Raw genomic sequence first — 23636 nt, 5'->3', positions numbered from 1 at the left:
TACACACCTCTACACACAACAAACAGCGATATCCGTCTGATAATAACTAATAATCATTAATATTGAATATGAATAATGATTAATGTTGTGGGATTATTCCTTATTTCATGGGCTATTTTGGGATTCATACATTATTTGATATATATATACACAGTGTATATACTGTATTTATATATAAAAAAAAAATATAAGTATTTCAATACTGATTTCGAGGTCAATTACCATGGCAACGGTTGAAGCTTCAAAGCTTATTTATTAAAAATAATACCATTAATAAAGCCATTAGGTACAATTTATAATCCCTTTATAAATGGCATCGAGAAAAAAAGTGGTATCATGCTTCTTTCATGTTGTTTTATGACACAACAAAACCAAACAGACCTCCCTGAAAATAAATCACGAATTACTGAATTAAGCCGAGCAACACTGATAGCATCACTTTATGAAACACACCTCTCCTGTTCCTTCGTTTATGGTAATTATCTATACATTACGACGTGTCATCTCTCACGTTTCAGCTGATGACACTCTCATGACACACGCCTTCCCTGTCATCTCACAGCAATAATTCAAAGTGAGAATGGCTGAAATAAATGTGTGAATTGTGTTTTGGATTCAGCTGAAACTCCTGTTGCCGTGCTGATGTGGAGATCACACAGAGTCTGGTCTGGTCTTGCAGACGCAAGGTCGACCTCACAAGTGTCATTCTGCACCAGAGGCGTGAGTTACAAAGACAGGAACAGCATGTTATACTCACGCCTCAAAAATATAGGTGATAAAAACATGTCTGAGTGCGTTTTGAATTCCAACATCTTTTTGTGCAACGTCACATTCAGCCAGTCATGAATCGCCTGCGTGTCTTAACACTGTGACTCCAACTTATCTCTGTGCATTTCGTGCTATCAGCAGCTGCTCTCTTTGCTTTTGAACTGTCACACTGTGAACTCGTTCTACTGGAATGACCGCTCATATCACACCATGTGTTATGTACCTATAGAGCAGATGGACAAATGCTGTATAAGGACACACAAACTCACACATACACTTGTACCGCCCATACACATGCATAAACGTTTTCACACTTACACATGCGAGTACACACACACATAAAGGTAGATGCATCCACTTGCAGTCACACGGTGAACAGGATTCACACATGCATGCACAAATCTGTATGCATATTCACTCTTCATGCATTCAGACAAACACTTTTATATAAACATATGCTTTCATAGTTCTTGCTGGTGTGTGTCAACACCAGAGGCGGGCTGAAGAGGACGGAGGGGGAGGATGGAGAGGAGGAGGCTTGTTCTATGCCGAGCGGCGATTGGCCGTTGCCATACCAACGAGGGAGGTTCCTGGTTTGAGTCTGGTGGAGGAGGAGCCACAGGCTGATTATAAAAGCCTTGTGAGCAGCAGTTTCTCCTCTCCTGAGCTGCCTCCACTGTGTCTCTCTTTATTTAGTCTGTCCTGTTATCTGGCCGGTGAGGCAGTGCTTCTGCGTGGAGGACGGACGGATGGACAGAGGGAGGTTGAGCAATCAGATCAGAGGGACAGGTCGGTCCATTTTCCCCCCCGTCTTGCTGCAGAGCTGCCTGCGTCTTGTGGATTTATCTGAGTGACACCTGGGAAGGCGAGGGAAGCCTGAGTGGAGAGGCAGGAGTCTGCTCCACCACCTACACCACCACCACCCCCCTACCCCTCCACCCCCCCTGGTTGTGTGGATGACCTGTGCTTTTCTGTAAGTAGCTCTGCTGCAGCCTCATCCACTCACATTCTTCATGAAGACGTATCGACCTTAGAGCAGGGGTCAGGGGTCATCAGAGGAGTCAGAGACAGACGGGTTCATAGTGCTGATTGGAGGCTGAACTTTGTGCATTATTATTTGTCAGTATTCCTCATTAGCTCGCTGGACGTCTACCTGCGCTCCCCTGGGGTCCAGTAATTGGTTACTTTACTCTCTTCTTGGTCTGAAGCTCTATCTCGAGGTTGCTCTGTATGTAATGAAATGCTGAGGTAACATCACAGTACAACATATCAAACTGATGTAAATTGTATCACCATTTGCCTGTTGATGGGAGAAAGCACATGTTGTTCCATACAAAACTAGTTCCCGTATTGATTGTTCTGTGACTCACAAATATTAAGCCATACTGTAATTAACACTTGTTACTTATAATAACAGTACACACTGTACAGTTTGAGTGTGATACATTATGATTATAGATGAGGCAGTAGAGCCTGTTTTGTGTCTTTAAGGGATAGTTTGGGTGTTTTGAAGTGAGGTTGTATGAGCTACTTATCCATAGTCAGTGTATTACCTACAGTAGATGACGGGCGGCACGCCCCCAGTTTGGAGAACCAGACACCGGCACGGGAGCAAAGCAATGTACTGCTGTGGACGCGGTTGGCAGCAAAACGCATTTTATACACCTAAAAAAATCAATATCCGCTTAAGTGTACGTTATATTTAGAATATTTTCCGACGGGGAACTAAACTGAAAGTGAAACTTATCTATACTGTTTTTGTCAACGGAGTTTGGCTGCTTTGAAGAGAGCATTGATAAGTTTTACTATCAGTTTAGTTCCCCGTCGGAAAGGAATGTCTGAGCTAAATATAGCGTAACTTAGGTGGCTAAAATATGTTTTGCTGCTGGCCCCGTCTACAGCAGTACATTGCTTTGCTACCGTGCCGGTACTCCTGTCTGTTTCTCCAAACTGGGGGCGTGCCCACCACCATCTACTGTAGGTAATACACTGACCATGCATTAGACTGGCAACAATTAATCAATTAGTTGTCAACTATTAAATTAATTGGCAACTATTTTGATAATTGATTAATTGGTTTGAGTACAACACCCAAACTATCCCTTTAATTTGGCATGTTTGAAATGTGGCCTGACTGTTGCTGCTGTTTTGTGTCCACCACTGACATAAGAACATCTTCGGATATCTGAAACCAACACACCGACCCACTCACTCACTCACCCACTCAGTCATCCACCTTTCTCCTCTCTCTGATGAGCCTCATGCATTAGATCTCACCTGTAAACTGACACTGGAACAGTAGTAATGTAGGAAGGGCCACTCACCTATACAGAGGTCTGTCCATAACCACTGTACACACAACACTGTTTACCTATAAGGGCCTGCCGGTGTAATTAAGTGTCTGGTGTGTGTCCATCCATCTGTCTGTCTGTCTGTCTGTGTGTGTGTGTGTGTGCACAAAGCTGGTTCCCTTTTCCATGTGGTTGTCATGCGTCGTTGAATCATGCAGAGTTTAGACTGTAGCTATCACAGAAATAACTGAGTCCAACATGTTAGTGAGAAGTTATTCTTACAGTATGTTGAAAGTGTTTTTGTTTTGAACACACCAAGAAAAGCATCTTGAAAAGCATCAAAAGTGACCTATTAGAGACATTATTTTTCTGCAGCTATGACATTTGATAATTACATAGGCAGATTCTTAATTTGACCATTTCATAAACCTCTCTTCCGAACAGCAATTTTTCAATCATGGCGTAGACGTGTCTGTGAAGCTGAACCTTTCTCAACATGCCAAAGCACTGTGCATGTGGCTTTGTAGGTGTAATGTCCAGAATCCAAAGTGTTCGCAAGGTTGAAGAGCAAAGGTATAATGAATGGATTAAACAGTGTTTTAGCTGCTATGGTGTAAACGGTTAACATTAGCATGCCTTGTTAACTAGCTAACTGCATACAGTAGTAACCTGGTGTTATGTCCAAAGCCACCGAGTAGCATATCATTAGATAACTATTATTTTGTGTGACTTCAGACTACATCAGATCCCATTAAAGACCAACACTTTTACTGCATGGGAGCCAGTATGGCTGCAACTACATCCGAGTTCAGGCTAACGTTAGTAGCTCTTTATTGGATTTGGGAAAGTTTTGCTTGAACATAAACCTCAGCCAACCGGAGGTAGCATTACGTTTCCCAAACTCATTGGTTTGTCCTCATCCTCTAATCTTTTTCTGTTGTAAAAGTGAAACATATTGTTTGAAAGTTAACAAAAACTTACGCCTGTGTTGCGTGTAGTATACGTTTCTATAGTAAAAACCAAAACAGGTTTATCTTAAAACCAACAAAGAAAGGACAAGAAAACTATGGAATGCCATTTTATTCAATATTAAATAAATAAATAAATAAATAAATAAAATGCTTATGAAATAAATAAATATGACTATGAATGCGTGATATAACTACACCCAATATTTCATTTGAATATAACAGATGGAAATAAAAACAGCTGTGAAATAAATGTGGAAGTCCCCTGAAATGAATAAAAGTGGTTCTTTTAAAAATAAAAAAAATATTTATTTATTTAGAACTATATTTACTCATTTATATATTTATATTTACATTTATTTATATATTTATCGCCTCATTTATTTATTTAAGGATTTATTTCATCGGCTTATTTATTTATTTAATATTGAATAAAATGGTATTCCATAGACAACTGGCTTAGCTCTACACTTCTTTACAAGAGCAATGTTGCTCCTTGTCTCCATGTCTTGTACACGGATCATCAGCTGCTGAGGATGATAACTTTCAGCGTTGGTAACATGCAGCTTTAGCCTCAGTCTCTTGGCATGATATCACGTATTTATTTACCAGGAGACAGAGTTTAATACCAACTCACAATAACGTTAATTAACTCACTAAGCTAGAGATGATCAGATCGACCAGCGACAGTCAGCTGGCAAAACTGATGAAAAATGAGACTAAACAAGAACCCACTATTTCAAAACATTTTATTTTTTAAATGCATAACGTGACAAATTTAGAAACAGTGAGTGGATAAGCAAAATTTGTCGGTCAATCAAATGAAATTAAACAGAGTTTTGTAGTTTGTTAATACAGAGCACTGGATTTGGACCCAATCTACACTGACTGTAGGATTAATACAAACTTATTAATATGTCAAACATAGCCATCATGTTACTAAACATTTCATTCTTTCTGTCCTTTTTAGTATATATAGTTTATTTTGGTTTTCAAATTGGTGATAATCTTTGTTCCAGATATCCTTCTGACGCTGGCAGTCGGCCTTTAGCCTCTGAGAACGGCTGTTACTGTCATTTTGAGTCCAAAGTAGCAATCTCTTTTTCCTTAACACGCTGCAGCTGAAGCACAATAGTAATGTTTACATAAGCAGCTTATTATTGAGTCCCTGATTCATCGCACAGCCCTGAGCCCACTCAGCCATGATAATGTGAAGATAGACCCTACCATGTTTAACAATAGCCCTGGCACCAGCGCTGAACCCCTCTCACAGATGAACAAACACATGCAAACATTTGGTCAAACACAGCAAATGGAGGGCAGTTTGCGTTTCACACATTTCACACAGCACCAGGTCTACCGGTTATACCGTGATGAGACGCTGAAAGGTTAAATGCTTCAGCAAGCAAGCGTCTTTTGTGAGAATAAATCCATCATTTCCACAAGCGGAGACTCCATTAGGTCCTCACTACGTGTCTATTTTATACTGTGATGGTTGTATTCTAGTTGTGCAGCCTGTTTCCCGAACAACACAAAGATCACCAACATAAGATATCTTGGCTTAGTCACTGCTTAAGTGTTTTTGTGTGAAGAGTGAACTGTGTGGGCAGTGTGTTATTTGCAGGTCACTAGCACTACAGGATTTCTAGGTGAAGCAGTTTTCCTCTTATTGTTGCCATTTTGAGATGCTAGCACGCAAAAATTGCCAGTAGGACCAAGAAACATTGTGTTCCAGTGTGTTGTGGTTCCTTTACACTCTCTACTGTTTAACTGCAAAAATATGCACACTAACTATATCTTCACATTATTGCTTAATTTTCATTGAACAGTACTTCTCCATAGGTCAGTGTACTGTTGAATTAACTGTAATATACCCACAGTAAAGTGAGAGCTAGTACAGTACACACTGATAAACTCGTACATGCACACAACTCATGTTTACGTTCACCAAAACTCCATGTGTGTGAATGCAGTTCCTTTCTCATAAAACATTTGCAAAGCCGATCTTTAACGGTGCATTGTTAACACTAGTGCGGTGCCCGTTCGGAGCGGAATAGGCCAATTGCTTGGCTCCAGGCATTGCTGATAGGAGCATTGTTGGATGTCGTGCCCATTTGGACCGTGAGGCCGTTCGGGACACATGCCCATTCGGAGTGGGCTTGTTGAATGTAAAGAAGAGGTCAGTTATAACGTTAGTAAATCCAGCATCCAGCAGCAAAATGAACAGTCAATGAGCCACAGCCAGCGGGAAACTTCTGGTTTGTAAAAGTGAAGCCTATGAGGAAGTGCCTTAAACCTGCATTCTCTCTAACAGCCAGCAGGGGGCGACTCCTCTGGTTGCAAAAAGAAGTCTGATTATATAGAAGTCTATGAAAAAATGAGCCTACTTCTCACTTGATTTATTACCTCAGTAAACATTGTAAAACATGAGTTTATGGTCTCAATCGCTAGTTTCAAGTCTTCTTCAATACAGCATGATGTTCATTTAGTAAATGATGGTCCCATTTAGAGTCAGATAGACCATAAAGCAGGGGATGCTTTAGGGCTTGGCTACCTTGTGACTGACAGGTCGCTACCACGGCGATGTCCGGTCTGGGAGTTGTCCGTGTTTTCGTCTTACAACTTTAACCCTTTCACAGTGTGTTTTCAGTTTAATTGTCAAATTTTTGGTCGCCTCAAAATGTCTTATTCAGTGCTCAGTTGTATTTAGCTCCACCCTCTCGTGTCACTTCTGGTTGCAAAAAAACAATATGGCGCAGGACAAAATGCCAAACTCAAAGCTTTTAAAAGGGCAGTCTACAAACCAGTGGGTGACACCACGGTGACAATGTCCACTTCTTATATACGGTCTATGACCACGGCCTGTAAAGGCCCGCTGTGGCACCACATGCTCCACTCAGTCCGCAGAGCCCTGAAGCACTGCCCCTGCTGCTGCACAGACCGCTGTTTGCTTGTGTATGCAAAGTTTATTAATATTGAGCATGTTGCATGTCCAAATTGCACTAACTTCGACACTGCACGTCCTTGTGTCCCCAGCAATACACCCGCCAAGTGTGAAGTACAACACACACAGAGATTCCTTGCTTTACAGTTAGATACGTGTTTACTAGCTTGTAGTCTTCTTCCCCCTCGTCTTTGTTGGCACATTGACAATGTTTACATGCACAAAATATTCAGTTTTTTGCCCTTTTTACATGGCTAATGAAAATGAATATTTCACTAACATTCCCATTTACATGCAGCCGTGCATACTCTGATTAACGTTACCGGTGGCGGACATGTTGGACCGTGCTAACACAGCCTCCCTCTTTCATTCCTTCAATCGCCTTCTTGAAAAGGTCGGCGTTGTGATATTTGCTCATATCCAAAAAAAAGTCTTTCATAATGTTTAAAAGTAGGAGTGTTTCTCCTTCCGACCAGAAATGTGGGCTTTTCTTTTGGGCATGCATCTCTACAAACTGTCGGCTAGTTGGTTTGTGTTCAACGCACAAAGCTGGCTGTAAACAGGCGAGAGGCAGTGTGTCACAAACTGCCGTAAAATCCCCAGTTGAGACGCATATTCTGAATGTGCATTTGTATATTTAATATATCGTTTGTAAGTTTCAGCTTCAGCACCAGAACATGGTTGGATACTGTGTTTGTGTGCGTGAGCAGCAGTCTCCAACATACTCCATCCTGTGTCACTGCTGCTGCCAGGGTCACATTGGATTACTAAAAAAAGATCTAAAGGACCTAAAGTGTTGCTAGGCATGCTTTCCTCACTCACGCCCAGTACGCTTCAGAAGCTCTTCACAGGTGGGTGGGCGGTGCGTTCACAGCCCAGCTATCCAGCTAGTTTAAAAATGTCCACCCTATCTGTGGCTGCCAATGCTTAATAAAGAATGATGTTGTTTTCAGGGAACATTGGACAAACACAAATGTTGTGACTGCACTGTCTGGTGGAGAGACGCTGTTTGATGATTGCTTGGGCATCCTGAAGTCCAGGATTTGCTGAGCAGGAGCCAGTGTGTTCTTTTAACTGCTCACCAGTATGTTTAGGTGCTTTACATAATTGCAGCTCTCTTTCTCCCAAGTCGCTAGTGTAGTGCTGCAGCTGTGATAGCTTATTAGAGGTTGGCTCGCACACTGACAGAGGCAGAAACCACCTTGGGGAAATATATAATGTGGTGTGAGGTAAGCTGTGAGTCACAGAGCTGCTCGTGTCAGAAGCAGGACCATAAGCTAAAACCTGAGGGGAAAAGTCCCAACAAACAACACATCAGAATAATCACACGTAGTGTGACGCGAAGCAATCTGACAGATGTAAAGGTCTAACACTCTGGTGCACATGTCTGACATTAAACTGAACTAGATGTTTATCTGCATCTTTAAGGCATGTGTAACTCATTTAATCGTCATAGTTTGTTTTATCTGCATAGTCAAATAATTAATAAGTGATTCTGAATGTTTATTTTTTAAAGTAAATAACAGTGTAAGAAAGACCTAATGATCACTAATGGGATTGGCAAATAAAGACATAATGTGTCAGCAGCCAGACAGGCCGGTAATAGTGCACAGTACTTCACTGGTAAAAGTCTACAGTCATGCAGAGGTCGGCTTCATGTAGTAAACCTCCAGGTGTACTGTACGTGTTTGAAACACATGAAGATTAACCAGTACGTCTTCATCAACACACAAACACAGATACCTGATTCCCACACTGAAAGAAATGACCCACTTTACTATGTCCATCACATTTACAGTAAAATAACCATAAACCTTGCCACTAATTTTAAGAAGCTGAGGTGCTTGCTAACCGTAAAGTAACCGGCAGTAACCATCAGTCCAAGGCAAGTAATGCTAACAGTAGCTGCTAACACTTCCTCCAAAGCCCAAACTACAGCCGGTCGAAGGCAATAACTGAAGCCTTGAGCTTCAGGTTTATTTACAAGGACATGCAACCATGCATGTTGAAAATACCGCATTTATGGACAAGACGTACTCACTCCCAACTCGTCAAATACCGACGCTTGGTTGTTGGCCCTACGCTTCAAACTATGATGCTCTTGCTACTCCTCTAGCATCAGTTTTGGACTCAGGGATAGTGCGTCAGTGTCCGCTCGTTACATGCTTAGTGTGTTTTCAAAATAAACTTCCGCCTTCACAGGAAACGTATAGTTTTCGCTCGTTACATGCATACAGTGTCTTTTCAAAATAAACTTCCAACTTAGGTTTATTTAGTTTCAAAGTTTACTTGGATAGGTTTAGGCAACAAAAGTACTTAGGTTAAGCCTCGGAAAAGATTTTGGTTTTGTTTAAAATAAGTATGTTTGGCACGTAACTTGCACAACGTTAGTTAAGTACGTAAGTTACGTAACAAAAGTAAGGTAAAATCAACATTGACTTGGTTTCACACAGTTAGAACAGGTGAAAGTCTGTGTTTGTTTGACCCCAACCGTCCACCTCAACCTCCTCCCTAAAGCTAAGTTCAAACTACAAAGGCTTTCAAAGGTCTTCTGTCGGGGAACTCCAAAAACTGTTAGGGAGCAGAAAATCAGGCTTAAAGTCGTGTAGTGTGAACTAGGCATAAGCAGACTTTCTCGCTCTTTATACTATGTCAGTTGCTCTGAGCGTCTAATACGGATGCGGATGGGTTTACACTGGAGTTAGTTGAAAGCCCGGTGCGTCTCATATAGGCACTAAAGGGTGCCTCGGTGCTTCGGTATCAGACGCCAAGGGGCACCGACCAAGCAGCTGTATATGATGAGGTGGGAGTGAGAACGGTTTGTTACGGAAGTCACTGACGGGGGAACAGAGCTAATCTATTCCCAGATGCAACATTTTAGTGAAAAATGTATCTTCCTTGGTATAAAAAGTTCACAGAACAGTGGTGTGACAAACATCGGGGGTATTTCTGATGCAGTACTTGTAGTACTCAAATGTGGACCATGTGTCTAGATATGTATCGTAATGCCTGAGAGGGAAAGACAAAGGAATGAATGGAAAACACATGAAACACTGCTGCAGCAATACATATCAGGGGAGACGTGAGTTAGCAGGGAATGATATTATCAAGAGTTGTACACACTGCTAAGCCCTCGGTTAAATCAACAAACACAGCATTCAGTGTTTACGAGGGGGGAAAGTGAAAATCACTCTTGACTAAGATGTGGATGTGTTGCATTTCAGAAAGCTCTGGTTGAACTTAATATTTCTTGCGGTCAGCAGGAAGTTTCACGATCTAATTGCCCTAATTTGCACTTTTGGCCTCGCGAAAGTAATTTCATACTTTCAGTCTGGGGATGATAACTGTCTGTGTTGCTGCTATCTCTTGCCGGAAAAAAAAAAAAAATCCCTCCCACTCTCTCTCTCTCTCTCTCTCTCTCTGTCTTTATATCCCCTTACTCGTCCTCTTTGATTCTCTCTCTTCTCCTCTCCTTTACCTCCTCTCCTTCTCCCTCTCCCATCCCTGCTGTCCTAATCCTCATGAGCACAATTTGTTGTTTCTAGTTTTATTTCTGAATCATCAGCAGAGACATTTTTAATTTGAGACGTGCCTCACATTGCGTTGAAACTTATCTCACCGTCTGCCTGCCGTCTCGCCTCTGATGTCACTCTGACATCAACAATCTGTGTGCATGTGCATGTTTTGGAAGGTTGGGTTCAGGTGTTGACAGCCTGTAGAGAGAGAGAGGAGATGTTGTCGGAATGAGCAAACCGAAAGCCTCATCAAAATGTCAAACACGCTGCATTTTCTGTATTTGTGAAATGGATTAGACCTCTCAATATGTGACTGCCTGAACATGTTTCACATCGTGGAGCTTTGACCTATGCAGGTGCTCTTCTGTTAATTGTCTGCATCTTTAAGGCCGCTTCAACTGGCAGATTTCTCTGCATTTTTTGCCTATAAATGCATCAATAGTACGGACGTGGAAGTACACACACCCACTCACATGAAACTCAGATGAAAATGTGTGTGGCAACACCGACAGAATGTTTATCCATAGCGACCTGTTTCTTTCCATTTATACTTCATCTTTGATGCCAAGTACTTATGCAGGCTATTCTCATCCACTGTCATCCACATTCATATATAAACAACGTGATCGTGAGCCAAGGCTGCTGTCAGGTAACTTAGTATAAAGAGCGACTAACTCTGCGTAGGGAGGAGGTTGGGGTGGATGGATGGGTCAAACAAACACAGGACTTTCACAAGACCGTCTCCACATGCGTCTCCACATGCGTCTTGAGTGGCCACTTGTGATCTGATCTCACTTCCCCCGTTCTATATGCAAATAAACACGTAGTAAACACCTCGCTAATACAGCAGACGTTGTGACGTCATACTACAGGAATCTCAGTAGTGACATCTTGAATTTGGCTACATTTTATTAACATTTTTATAACATCAAAATATAAGGTTATTGGACCGGCAGTCCCCGAGGACCTCCGCGCCACTGGCACTGCCGCCTTTGCCAGACAACAGTGGGGTACAGCGCTCCAGAGAGCGGGGAGGAGAGAAAGCAGGCAGGCGGTCGGGCGGGCGTTTGTCAGCTCCGCGCAAAGATGCGGAACAAAACACTGACACATCTCCGACAGTATGATAATAATGCACTTCCTGTTCCAAGTCTGATAGTCTGTAGACTATGTAGCCTACAGATAAGGTACATTTTAATAAAATACAGTTGTACCAACAGGACACAGTAGAGCAAAGAGGCCGTTTTCATGCTGCGAGGCAGATGAGCGCTCGCCTGTCTGTTCACCTGAGGAGCGCAGTGATCCTGCGGTTTGCAGCTGGACATCAGTTGAGTAGGCGGTCCTTAATGTGGCCAGGATGCATTCACTACACACTGCTAAAAGAATGTGGTCATATGTGACCCAGACCACCTCTGAATGTGGTCTGAAAGATCCGATCTCAATGCGTCCTCAATGTGTCTTGATTGTGTTTACACCTGTACTTAAGGCTGTCCACTTGTGATCCGATCACTGAGGACGCATGTTAATACCAGGTCTGAACAGGACCTTAGTCTGCTGCCATCCAGACCCTCAGAAGTAGGAAACCGATGCATGAATGGATGATTAGAATTTATTGTTATGCATGAAGCACATCGGACAATTTCTTACTAAATCTATGTACAGTATATATAATGTACCTGTGAATCTCCAAACAAAAGAGCCACCGTGACATGTGTGGCCTGTTGCACAAACCATGGTGGCCTGTGATACAAGAGGACAGTCTTGATGTTGACCCCATCACTGTTGTTATTCACTCACAGCCTCTGGACACAGTAAGCCTACTGTTCACATGGGGGCAGGGGGTGACATGTAGACCGACACAGAGAGGAAGACAGAGGCTTGTATTGTTGCTGTCAACGCTGTTGTCATTTTCTTCTGCTAGTGACACTCTCTCTCTTTTATTATTATCTAACTATTCTGTGCAAAGTTCAGAGGAGAAGCGAGTGTGATGAGGAGCCAAGGACAATGAGAGATAAACAAGTGATGTCAGAGTGAGATGTATCGCCATATAACGGAGCAAATAAGGCAGTGATTGTTGTCTAGTGAGGCCCGACTCCAAGAAAAGATGGGATGGAAGGAAACAAAAGGTCATCTTTATTACGGCTACAGCTCGGACACAAAGAGAAGAAGAGCAGAACGTGACATCATGTTTCTGACTTCATGCTTTGTGTAACATTATAAAGATGTCAAGCAAGTAGGGATATCACGAAAAACGATATTAATAACCGGAATTCTGAAAACGTGAGGATTCTCATTCTTCTACAGTACCGCAAGTACCGTCAGGGCTCGAGGCTAACGGTGTCCCAGGGACGAAAGAAAATGTGTTAGGGACGGGGTAAATTTCAATATCGACGCGTTCAGGGGACTCATCCTGCCGATTTCAACACGGGAGGTGCCATTGATTACATTATGATGCGTTATAAGACTATATCCAGTACAAATGAGTATTGAGCGATGATAAATTATAACGTTATCATAAAGTTGTTTGAAGATCTTTTCACAGCAATATAAAATAGCAGAAAAGGGATTATTATTATATTATAACTATGATCTGTTTAACTTCCTTCCTTTACTGAATAGAGCCTGAACGCATCATAATGTAAATCAATGGCACCTCCCGTGTTGAAATCGGCAGGACGAGAGCTAGTTAACGTTAACGAGAGGCCATTGATTTACATTATGATGCGTTCAGGCTCTATTCAGTAAAAATGAGCATTGGGCGAATTGGGTAAATTCTAACGTTATCATAATGTGTTCAAATGTAATCTTGTAAAATGTAGTTATAGGAATATAAAATAGATATTAGAGAGGGAATTATGAGCTGTTTAACTTCCTAACAAAAACCAGTATGCAAACGGTAATAAAGGAGTGGATGTTGAAGTACATGATTTATTGTTTTACTTTTGTTTTTTTACCGTGGTATTGAAGTGGTATCGAGGATCATGGAATGTCACTGGTGTTATCAACTACTAAATCTCTGGTATCGGGACATCACTACAAGCAAGAGTATGCTGTATTTTCCATGACTGATTAGAGGGCTCAAGCACAAGCTCAAGGTTGATTACCGTCTGTGGAGGTTTAACGTTTTTCTCCACAACACTGCACAGAGAGATGTCTGGCAGGATTGATTATCACTGGGACAACGGGGAGGAAACCCTTCTGGGTTTCTTCTATCTCTCAAACCATCTCACTTGTCACAGACAGGACTGAAGCCAAGTCTCTGTAACATGTCCTTTTGAGAATAGTGTTCAGGGTGAAAATGGCGTTCACTGCAGCCTGTAGGAAGAAAAGAAGAGGAGTTCAAACCCGCTTTAGTCTATCCCGATTTCCTATTTAGTCAGACGATGCTATTTCAGGCTACAATCAGATTGTTCAAGCTTCGTTTGGAGTTCATTAGAATATAATCTGACGGTGATTTGACCAGGCTACACAAAGCTCTGTGTGTTATAGACTAACTCAGCTAATGCTCGGGCTTTGTGGGTCATTAGTATGTATGATCTCTTCTGCACCAAAATGTCTGTCTAATGAAGAAAACGTTGCTTCCAGATGTGTAATGTGAAAGGTGTTTGTAGTTTGTAGTGATTCTTTCAACCACTCTGGTTTCACCATTCATCTCCTGAATGGGTGCACACAGTTGTACAAGCAAAGCTGTATTTTCAGTCCATATGAACTACTGGAGCACACAGTAATGTAACCTCAGGCCCAAGGTCAGTTTTAGCGCATATGACCCATCACACACATACATACACAGATGACACAGACAGATGTGTGTTTCTCTGTATCTCACACACTCTCTGTCTAACAGCATGATAAAAGAAGCAAAGAGAAAAGAAAAATGAAAGAACAAAGTAATGTTCAGGGGGATTTCCTCACGTTGAATTCATTTCTGAGTGAAGTAACTAAAGCAGTGTTTGTGTTCTCAGTCAAGTGTTTCATCTCTGTTATGCAGTTTGAAGAAGCTCCTCTTCATTTCTTATTTGAAGGATATACGATATCCAGAGCATTAATATAGCATCAAGCAACTATTTACTATATAAAGATATAGAGGAGTAATGTCTACCTGAGCAGAGAATGAAGTCACTCTCTCTCTGTGTGTGTTGTAATCCGAGCTTCTCCTTTCTTTTTACACATTGCTGGGCCGACCAGGCGTCCTTTTAGTGTATGTTAGCGTGCCCCACTGGCTATCTCACAGCCGCTACTCTGCACTGCGCTCATAATAATAATAATAATAAACTTTATTTATATAGCACTTTTCAAAAGCGAGCTTATAAAGTGCGTTATAATCATAAAAACACAGTGCATTTACAAATTATTACACAATGAATAAAACTCTCAAGAATAAATCAATGACTAAAAGGCAGTTACAGATGATAACGCCGTCCCATCCGTCGCGGAAGCGGAGCATCCGCCCTCCGATTCCCCACCAGGTTAACATCATTAGCTCTGTCAGCACTGTTGTTTCTCTGTTAGCGCCGTTAGCTGTGAGCCGCTGGCTGAGCCGCTGCCATGTTTGAGATGGCAGACTGATGCTCTCTGCCAGTCTTTCTGTTGCTCTATTTCTGTTTCATTCAGTTGCTCCGTGCGTCTCCTCCGTTGCCCCCTCCCTCTCGACCCTCCCGGAGATCACAGCTTGTGTTGGCAGCCCGTCGGGCCGTCAGCAACAGGAAGCTGTCGTGCCAGGTTTCACTAGAGAGTAACACAGCGGTCGGATGAAGCTGTGGCATCACTGTTAGCGGGCTAATGGCCTGCCCTGAACCTGCGCCAGAGCTTCTTTTTGCAACGTCCTCTCAGGGTCATTCAGTCATTCAGTTTCAACAAACTGGACGGAGGAGAAAAAAAAGTGAAAGAGAGAGAGTCAGAAAAGTATTAGCCTTAGGTTTAATATCTGAGCACGTGTGAACTCATCGCCCAGCATGAGTCACAGTTGTGCATCTCCATGCCTGTGCTGTATGCCTTATATGCAGATGGATTGTTTAATATGTCATATTCTCTGATGACGGTGCCCACTGACCTGTATAAAACAATGAAGCCCATCTAGACCATCAGCTGGCCCCATTCTAATTGAGTACACATGAGGGGAGTTGTGTATATTCATTTAGCCGGAGCCGACATGGCTCAGTGGACTACTGACATATGGCTTTTGGTTGAATCAAACACACTCCTGTTCAACCCCCCGGAGGCAACGACCACTGAACTGCTCCGGTGGGTTTGGTCACTGACAATATTTAGTTTGCATAGTTCAGCTCAGGTTTTTAAACATTCCTCCCACTGCAACAGCTCTGCAAGTTAACCAGTGTGTTTACATCTAGTTGTGTAGCTGGATTACTGCAATAATAATTCTTTAACTTTGTAAATGAGAAACACGGTTTCCATCATCAGCATCATTTTCCCAGCTAGACATTTCCCGGAGAGATTCGATTTCTTGGCCATGTTAACCGGTTTTATAATCAACCTTTTATACATATGCATGACAAAGACTTCAGGGAAGAAACTAATGATGTGACAAAATAATTAATGTCAGTCAGACTAAAACTAAAACAACAACCAGACATAAAAAGTCCAAATAAGTCAGTTTCAACAGCTGAGCAGTGAAAGTCACTCCAGCAATTGAAGTAGCGACTTTGGCGGATTGTTTTTGTGTCAGCTTATTGATTTCATAATTAAGTAGCCGTGTAATAAGCAGGATAATTTACAGCTAGCGGGTCATTGCTGTGAAATAAAGCCCCTTCAGGGCGGTGCAAGACCCCTCCGCTCTGCGTCGGTGTGCCGCATCGCCCCGTCAGGGTTTATTTCACAACAATGATCGGCTCGCTGTTCATTGTCCTTTTCATAAAAGTGATGAATTACAGTGAATATATCCGTTATTACAGCCGCATACAGCTTGCAGGAAGCTGGCAGAACCGGATATGTCATATGAGCGTGCAGGGCGGTGCAGTCCCGTGAATCTGATGACCGTTCATTATGCCGAGGAATATAACTCTGGACATAGCAATTTAAATGAGGGCTATTTAAGTGTTCATACTGGGACGTTGATTCACCTCAAAATTAAATGATCCTCTGATTTACAGACATTTCTTTATGCATTAATTTTATTGTTTAGTTTTATCTCTTTGCTTCTGTACTCTTTGATTTAACCTCCTCTGCCGGAGGATAAACTGCTCTTCAAAAGGGGCCTAGTTTTAGACAGATATGAAACAGGAGTTGATGTTACTACATGCTGCATCTCTAAATCAACTGTGGGAACTTATTGTCTGTTTGCTAACTCTAGCTTCTAGAGAATTCTTTGTTCCCTCTTCACTTATTCTTTATTGAATTAAATTATGTACACTCCTGAGACCAGCTAGCCTTGTGAGTAGTTCCATATCTGCGTAGGTCACTACAGTGCATGTAAACACCTTGATTATTTTCCTGCTCAACCTCATTTCTTCCAGTAACCTGGTTTCTTGTGTGCATGTAAACATAATTTAGTCAGACGGCCTTTTGTCCTTTCAGGTCTTTCAGCCAGGAGACCGCTGTTCGTGTTCCGTGTGTAACTAAAAGTAAACGTTGACTTTACGCTTGTTATGTAACGTTGTTACGCTTGTTACGTAACGTTATGTAAGAAAGTCTGCTAAGGGCGGTTGTTCTTTATTTATGGTACTTACGTTGTTACGTTATTATTCTAACACAAACCATGATCTGTTTTCTAGTAGTTTTGTTGCCTAAACCTAACCAATCATTTCACAACTTTAACCACGTATCATTGTGCTTTTCTGCAAGCGCGATATGAAACGCATTTTGGGTTCAGAAAAGTCGACATTCAACATGTCCCGTGGCTTACAGAAACGTACAATGCCAACATTTTTTCTGGCCAAAAACAATGAAAGTTGCAGCCAAAGAACATTTGTAAAACCACAAACAGAACAGATATAAACCCTCTGATGATGCATGAGTGGGTGACAGCAGCTGAGAAAGACAAACAGAGATCAGGGTGAGGGTAGTCAGACAGCGCCACACAACCGTAGACCAACCTCCTCCCTTTGACAGAGCAGCTCTGAGAAATACTGATTGGCTGCAAGCATCCAGACCATCACATTGCACCGTTCTCCAAACAGAGGAGTCTGTTGTCTCCGAGATAAATGAAGCACTCCGCCAGTTTGACACACACTGCCCATCGCAATCAGGAATTTTCTCACTCACGACCCCATGCAATTAAGCTGTTTGAGAGGGCAACAGAGAGAGCAAAGAGAAGAAAGAGAGGCTCCCATTCGGGGCATTTCTCTATATCCTGTTTATAAAAGACTCTTTTTAGATTATCTTTCAAACAGCAGAGCAACAGGTGAGAGGTGAGGAGAGAAGCGAGGACATGGTCGATGGCTGAGACACTGCAAACACCCAACACGTTGCATGCCCACCTGTGGCTGTCTGAACACAAACTCGCTGTTTCCTGTCGAAGGGCACGTTAGTGATTTTCATCCACGATTTACAGGTCTATGAGAAAAGAAATCGGTTTCAGAGCTTCTGTGTGGGTTACATTCTTGACCGTGACTTTAGTCTGAACTGTAAACAGGAAGGAATGTCTGCACACTGAAAGTCGCTTCTTTTTGAGTAATTCTTCAGCGATGCCTGACAAATATTTGGGAATGAAGTTATTTTAGATATGCATATCGGCCCTGGGTTTGTACTGCACTCATCCAAGGCTGCAGGGAAAGCTTTATTGGTTATTCTCCCACATTAATATTTACATTTGAAACATTTTACTGAGGCTCTCATTTAGAGAAACTTCAAGTGTGTAAGTGAAGTGCAAGTAGGCTTGAAAACCAGCATGTTTTTTAAGCACTTAGTCTCAATCTTTGGTGCTAAACTCTCACTGATGTGTTGTGTTTTATAAAGATCACTTGTTAACCACAGTGTGGCTGTGCAGCGGTGTATTTGTCCTTGGGTTATTTATTAATGAAATTAACGTTTCTGTTGGTAGTGATCTTTTCTGTGTGAGTTCAGCCACGGTTGGTTTTCTTTGCTCGTAACTACCAGCTGCATTTAGTGTCTAATCAATTTATTTGTGTATTTAAAGGACCAGTGTCCGCCATGTTTGGGCCGGAGTCGATAACGTTACTCGCTCCCGTCGTCGCCGCCACTCTCTCTCTCTCATGCTTCACCACTCACTCACTTCCCACGTAAACACACACTCTAAGAACTCTACTCTTACAGCAACTGAGAGGGTCATTCATGTTTTCGTGTCGGCCACCGTAGCGATCCTACATGCTTGGCACACGGGAGAAGTTGTAATCTGCATCTTCAATGCTAGACATCGACAGATTCTACACACTGTTCCTTTAAAGAGAAGATAATACGATTTGTAGTTCTGGCCGCCAAATGTGTATACAGTATAGTTTTAGCTGAAAAGACACTATGCATTTAACTGACACGCCGTCCCTGACACGTCCAAAACTGAGGGGACCCTACAGCGTCATAGTTTGAGGCGTAGGGCCACTGACTAGGCTTGTCACGGTAGTTGGTGTTACACTGTGTTACACAACGTTGGTAGGGCACACACCGATTACATTACATACCCTTCGCCCCCTCCATCGTTTTGTTGTTTTTTACAGAAAAAAAACATTTATTTCATTTTGGCGTATCAGCGGCGTGTTATCAGCATTTAGTCGGACGACGGAAATTATAAACTGACAGTGAATGCATCTGCTCCATACGAACTCTCAGCTCAGAGTAGCAGGTGTCATATTTCACACACACGGGATGAGAGAGAGTTGACAGACCGAGAGATGGCGGAGGATTTTGTGTCAAAGCGAAAAGCAAACGTGCCTATTTGGCAATATTTTCGATTCAAACCCAGTGCTGTAAGGGAACCATAACGTTAATGAGGTAATCGCCGCGAGGAGGATGGAGCGGTCACAGCCGGTGTGTGCGGCAGAGTGGCGCCAGGTAGACGCCTGCGGCCCCGCAGCGAAAGCTCTACCGGAGAGACCAGACACACAGCCACCCGATGTTAAAGATCAAAGTAAGCGTGCAACACATCTTGACCGTCATCTTGTAAAATGTCCGGTGTAATCGGTAACATCGAAATCTCCTCACCGTCACATCCCTACCACTGACCAAGTGGTGGTATTTGATGAGTTGTCATTTATTTTCTTGTGTAAAATGTTTTCCAGTAGGAGAATGATCAAGTCATGAATTATATTAATATCATGGTATGGCCATTTAAACATCTACAAGTGTCTATGATGAAGTTATAAACCCAGATATAATAACACTTATTGGACTGAGGAAGAGTAAAGGTCTTTTTTCATCCACTTCTTAACAGTAAACACAGTCGTCGTCCTCCGAAAGATCACAACAAACCAGAGTAGTAAAAGGACCCCGCTCTGTTTCTCAGCTTGTGACACAAAGAGGTCTTTGTACTGTTGTTTTTCAATGCAGATGTATTTGCTTGAATGGATTACATGTCTGTTTTAGACCACAGTGTACAGTTCATACTCTTGTATGTGTGAGACGCCCCCTTCCTACAGCTCTACCCTGCTGAGACACTGGGGAAGTCTGCCTTCATAAAGGCCTCATGACGAAGTGTCAAAGGGGACAAACATCATCCACAACCACAAACACACCGGCACTTTAGCCAGCCTAGTGCTATTGATTTCTCTCTGCACAGTAAGCCTCTCTCCTCCTCCATTCTTAACCCCTTAATCTGATTTATCTGATCGCTTTTTATTATACCAGTTTCCTAAACTCACAGGCTTCTCTGATGTTGTCAGGTTCTTATGCTCATTCTAATCAATGTTATCACACAGTATCACCGTCTGCATATCCGCAGTGAGCTGGAGGAAACCTCCTGCCACACTGCAGTAAATTGTCGCTGCTAAGATGTGTTTGAAATAGATGTTAACTGCACCTTTACTGTCTCGATGGATGAAATTGCGTGCGACTGGGCCAAAAGCAGCTCTAGAGATGTGAAGCAGAGGTCTCGATCGCGTCTCATTGAACATGATTTTTGTGTTATTAACAGCATGAAACGACATTCCTGCTTCTAGCAGCAGTGCTGTGGCAGTTGCTTTGCTCTTTTGTTCTACCAAGAGCGTGTTTCCCATCCGTCAAAGGGTCACATGAGCTGATTCTGATTGATTTCTAAAGGCTTCTCCTTTTTTTTCGGAATTAGAAATCCTCCTTTTCTCTGCACTGATCTGGGGATTATTTGCTCACACCGTCGCCTTTTCAGCTGCTTCCTCCACTCGCTGTTCAATTTATGGCTGCCACCCACACTTCTCCGGCTCGGAGAATGCCTTTTTTTCTCTGAACTGCCAGGCCTTCGTGCATATCTTACACCTCTATATTATGTACAGTAGTTCTCACCTCCAGAAATGAGAGTGGATAATTAGTTTGGTGCCTTAATCTGATTTCACAATGATTTTACTTTTCCATTAGTATCACCTGTGTTGGTGACAAAAACTGAGATAACCTTTCACTGATTAAAGGTGCCGTGTTTTCTTGTAAACAAACAGAAGTGTGTATCCTTGAGGTTGAGTGCACTTCCTTCCTTATAAAACATTTCAAAGCCGATTTTTGAGTATTTACCAGCATTGTTTGCATCCATGTTTAGCTAGCAGTCTTCTTCTTCCCTGCCTTTGTTGGCGCATTGCTTCATATTTTGCCGTCCTCATTAAAAAAAATGGACGTAGGCTATACAGTAAGTTGTCGGTGCAAGCATCTTATTACGAACAATATTTACGTTATTTGCTAGATGCCGACCTCTAGTGGCCGTAGTAATTGTGACAGGAGCAAAGGAGGAAGTATGAGGTAGCATAAAGAGCAACAAAGTCCATGTAGGGAGGAGGTTAATCTGGTTGGATGGGTCAAACAAACCGTGGACTTTGACCCTGGAGACCGCTGTTCGTGTCCAGTGAACACACAAGTCACAAGTCAACAGATTGAGTTTCTGTGACGTAGTTACGTAATACTTTACATAACAAACGTACTTATTTGATCTTTCCTAATCCTACCCAAGTAGTTCCGTTTCACAATGTGAACGACACTGCGACCGTTTTACAACGTTAAATAGAACGGTGAAACATGTCGTTTTGCATCACTGGCAAAACTACCTATTCTGTCTTTTAGGTATGAGGACTAGGGCTGTGTGTTGGCAAGAATCTGGCGATACAATATGTATCATGACACAGGCGTAATGATTCAATATATTGCGATATATTGCAATGTTTTTATTTTCACTAAACTGTTATAGTATAGAGAACACACCAGAAATAAATCATTTTAGAACAGGCAAAAATAACACATTTAAACTGAAAGCAAAAAACTGGATGGTTTGCCTCCAAACTGCATGTGATCATCATAAAGTGGGCATGTCTGTAAAGGGGAGACTTGTGGGTACCCATAGAACCCATTTTAGAGGTCAAGGGACCCTGCAAAAATCGCCATGCCAGTTTTTCCTCGTCAACATTTTACGTAACTTTGGAGCGTTATTTAGCCTCCTTCCTGTCAAGCTAGTATTCCATGGTTGGCACCAATGGATTCTTTAGGTTTTTCTAGTTTCATATGATGCCAGCAACACTCTAGGTTTAAAACTGAGCAATACAGTATCGCACAACAAAACATCACGATACTCATGAGTATCGACATTTTCTTACAGCCCTAATGAGGACGTGTTGATATTTTAGTGTGTCGTCAACAGGTGGCGTTGATCCGTGGAGTAGTGTGATTCCCTTGGGTAGGATGGAGTATCACGTTAGCCACTTCAGCACGAGATAAACAAAATGGGGACCCACCCATAGATAAACCGCTCCTATAGGACTATAAGAGATCCAAAATCCCTCAGGGAACCTTTAAAGTGCTGTCATAAAATGCAAGTTCTTTCAGTGTAAAAATGACACAGAATCATCAAACCAGAGCTGACCGGCTGTGCTGAGGATGCTGCATGAAATTGCTTTCTTACTTCTAGTTTCAGAGCCATGAAATTGCCAATAATTTAGTAAACCTTCCCGACTTTTTCAAGGCCCATTTTTGCCTCTCTCCTTGACTCCAGCCCATGTTAATCATTCACTTCTTTTGTGTGATCAGAGGGGAAGCCAGATGCTGCAGCATGCGGTGAAGAAATAATGAGAGGGAGAAAAATGTTGTGTTTGCAGTCGTTATTTGATGGGTTGCCTTTCTGACAGATTTCACACTATTTAGAAATAAAGCAACTTGCTGGAAACCAGTAAAAAGACGGTTTGGAGGAACATTAGTATGTGGCACATTTTCAAATCTTTTTTTAACAATATTTCACACTTTGACTCTGACCAGGAGCCAGATTCACAAAGAGAAACTAGTCTCCATTCTGCTGTCAGAGTAAATTAAAATCTAATGCAAGTTGGACAGTTTTCACAAAGTTAAGACATATTTTTAGCCTAAAAAGTTAGCCGCCCTACCCAAAGGCTAACTCTGAACTGAAGAACCATGTTTCCATGGTAACAATCGGTGACACCGGCAGGGGAACCAAATGACAAAAAGGAGGATATGGCTCATAATTTGTGGCTTGATGTTGTGAAGGAAGCAATGAGATGGGAAAGACTTTTTTAGAGACAACAGTAACCCCTTGAAAATATACCGCAGTGAGGACATAGTCAATCATTTATGTTTGCCCACAGAAACTGTCTGAGCCTGTCTGTGATGCTCCTGTTGTGGGATTAATTACCAGCGGTGCTGTGGCTGTTATTGTTTTCACCTTGTGAGTCTGTATGTGTGTCATCATGGCACAATGTGGTCCTGGAGACACCCACTGTAGCAGGAACTACTTTGCCAGATGATTATATGTCTGTCTGTTCACAGATTTTGTCAATGCGATAGCGTCTCAACTGTTCAAGATGCAGTCACGAAACGTTACAGGTGCGTAGTTGAGATCAAAATGACGGCCGAGTTCAAAGATGGGTGTGGTCCGAGCAAGGGCGCCAGAAGTAATGGGGTACGAAGCGGGGAAGGAGCCATTGGCATCGCAAGATGGGACAGTAGATGTGTCATTACTTCATAACTAACGGGATAACCGTCCGTCATCTTACCTGGGTATTGTTTACAATCGCCACCTATGGGCAGCAACTGGTTGTCAGTTGCAAGGTAATATAATGTTTAGTAA

The 23636-nt window shown here is 42.3% G+C and overlaps 1 protein-coding gene across 3 annotated transcripts in view; it reads left to right on the top strand.

Annotated features, from left to right (window-relative positions):
- The first annotated feature begins 1409 nt into the window (after positions 1 to 1409).
- The window catches only part of cdk18 (cyclin dependent kinase 18), a 55403-nt gene continuing 33176 nt past the window's right edge, over positions 1410 to 23636 (top strand). For 2 of the 3 annotated variants that reach the window (XM_037775721.1, XM_037775729.1), the window contains exon 1: positions 1410 to 1741. In XM_037775721.1, the coding sequence (XP_037631649.1) occupies positions 1725 to 1741 (17 nt within the window). In that variant the 5' untranslated portion in view covers positions 1410 to 1724. The remainder of the gene's footprint in view (positions 1742 to 23636) is intronic. The other variant, XM_037775738.1, reaches the window with a different exon arrangement.

This window comes from Sebastes umbrosus, chromosome 1 (assembly GCF_015220745.1).
Source record: "Sebastes umbrosus isolate fSebUmb1 chromosome 1, fSebUmb1.pri, whole genome shotgun sequence".
Classification (NCBI taxonomy): domain Eukaryota; kingdom Metazoa; phylum Chordata; class Actinopteri; order Perciformes; family Sebastidae; genus Sebastes; species Sebastes umbrosus.
The sequence above is the reverse complement of the archived record's forward strand: the minus strand, read 5'-3'. Positions and strand labels throughout refer to the sequence as shown.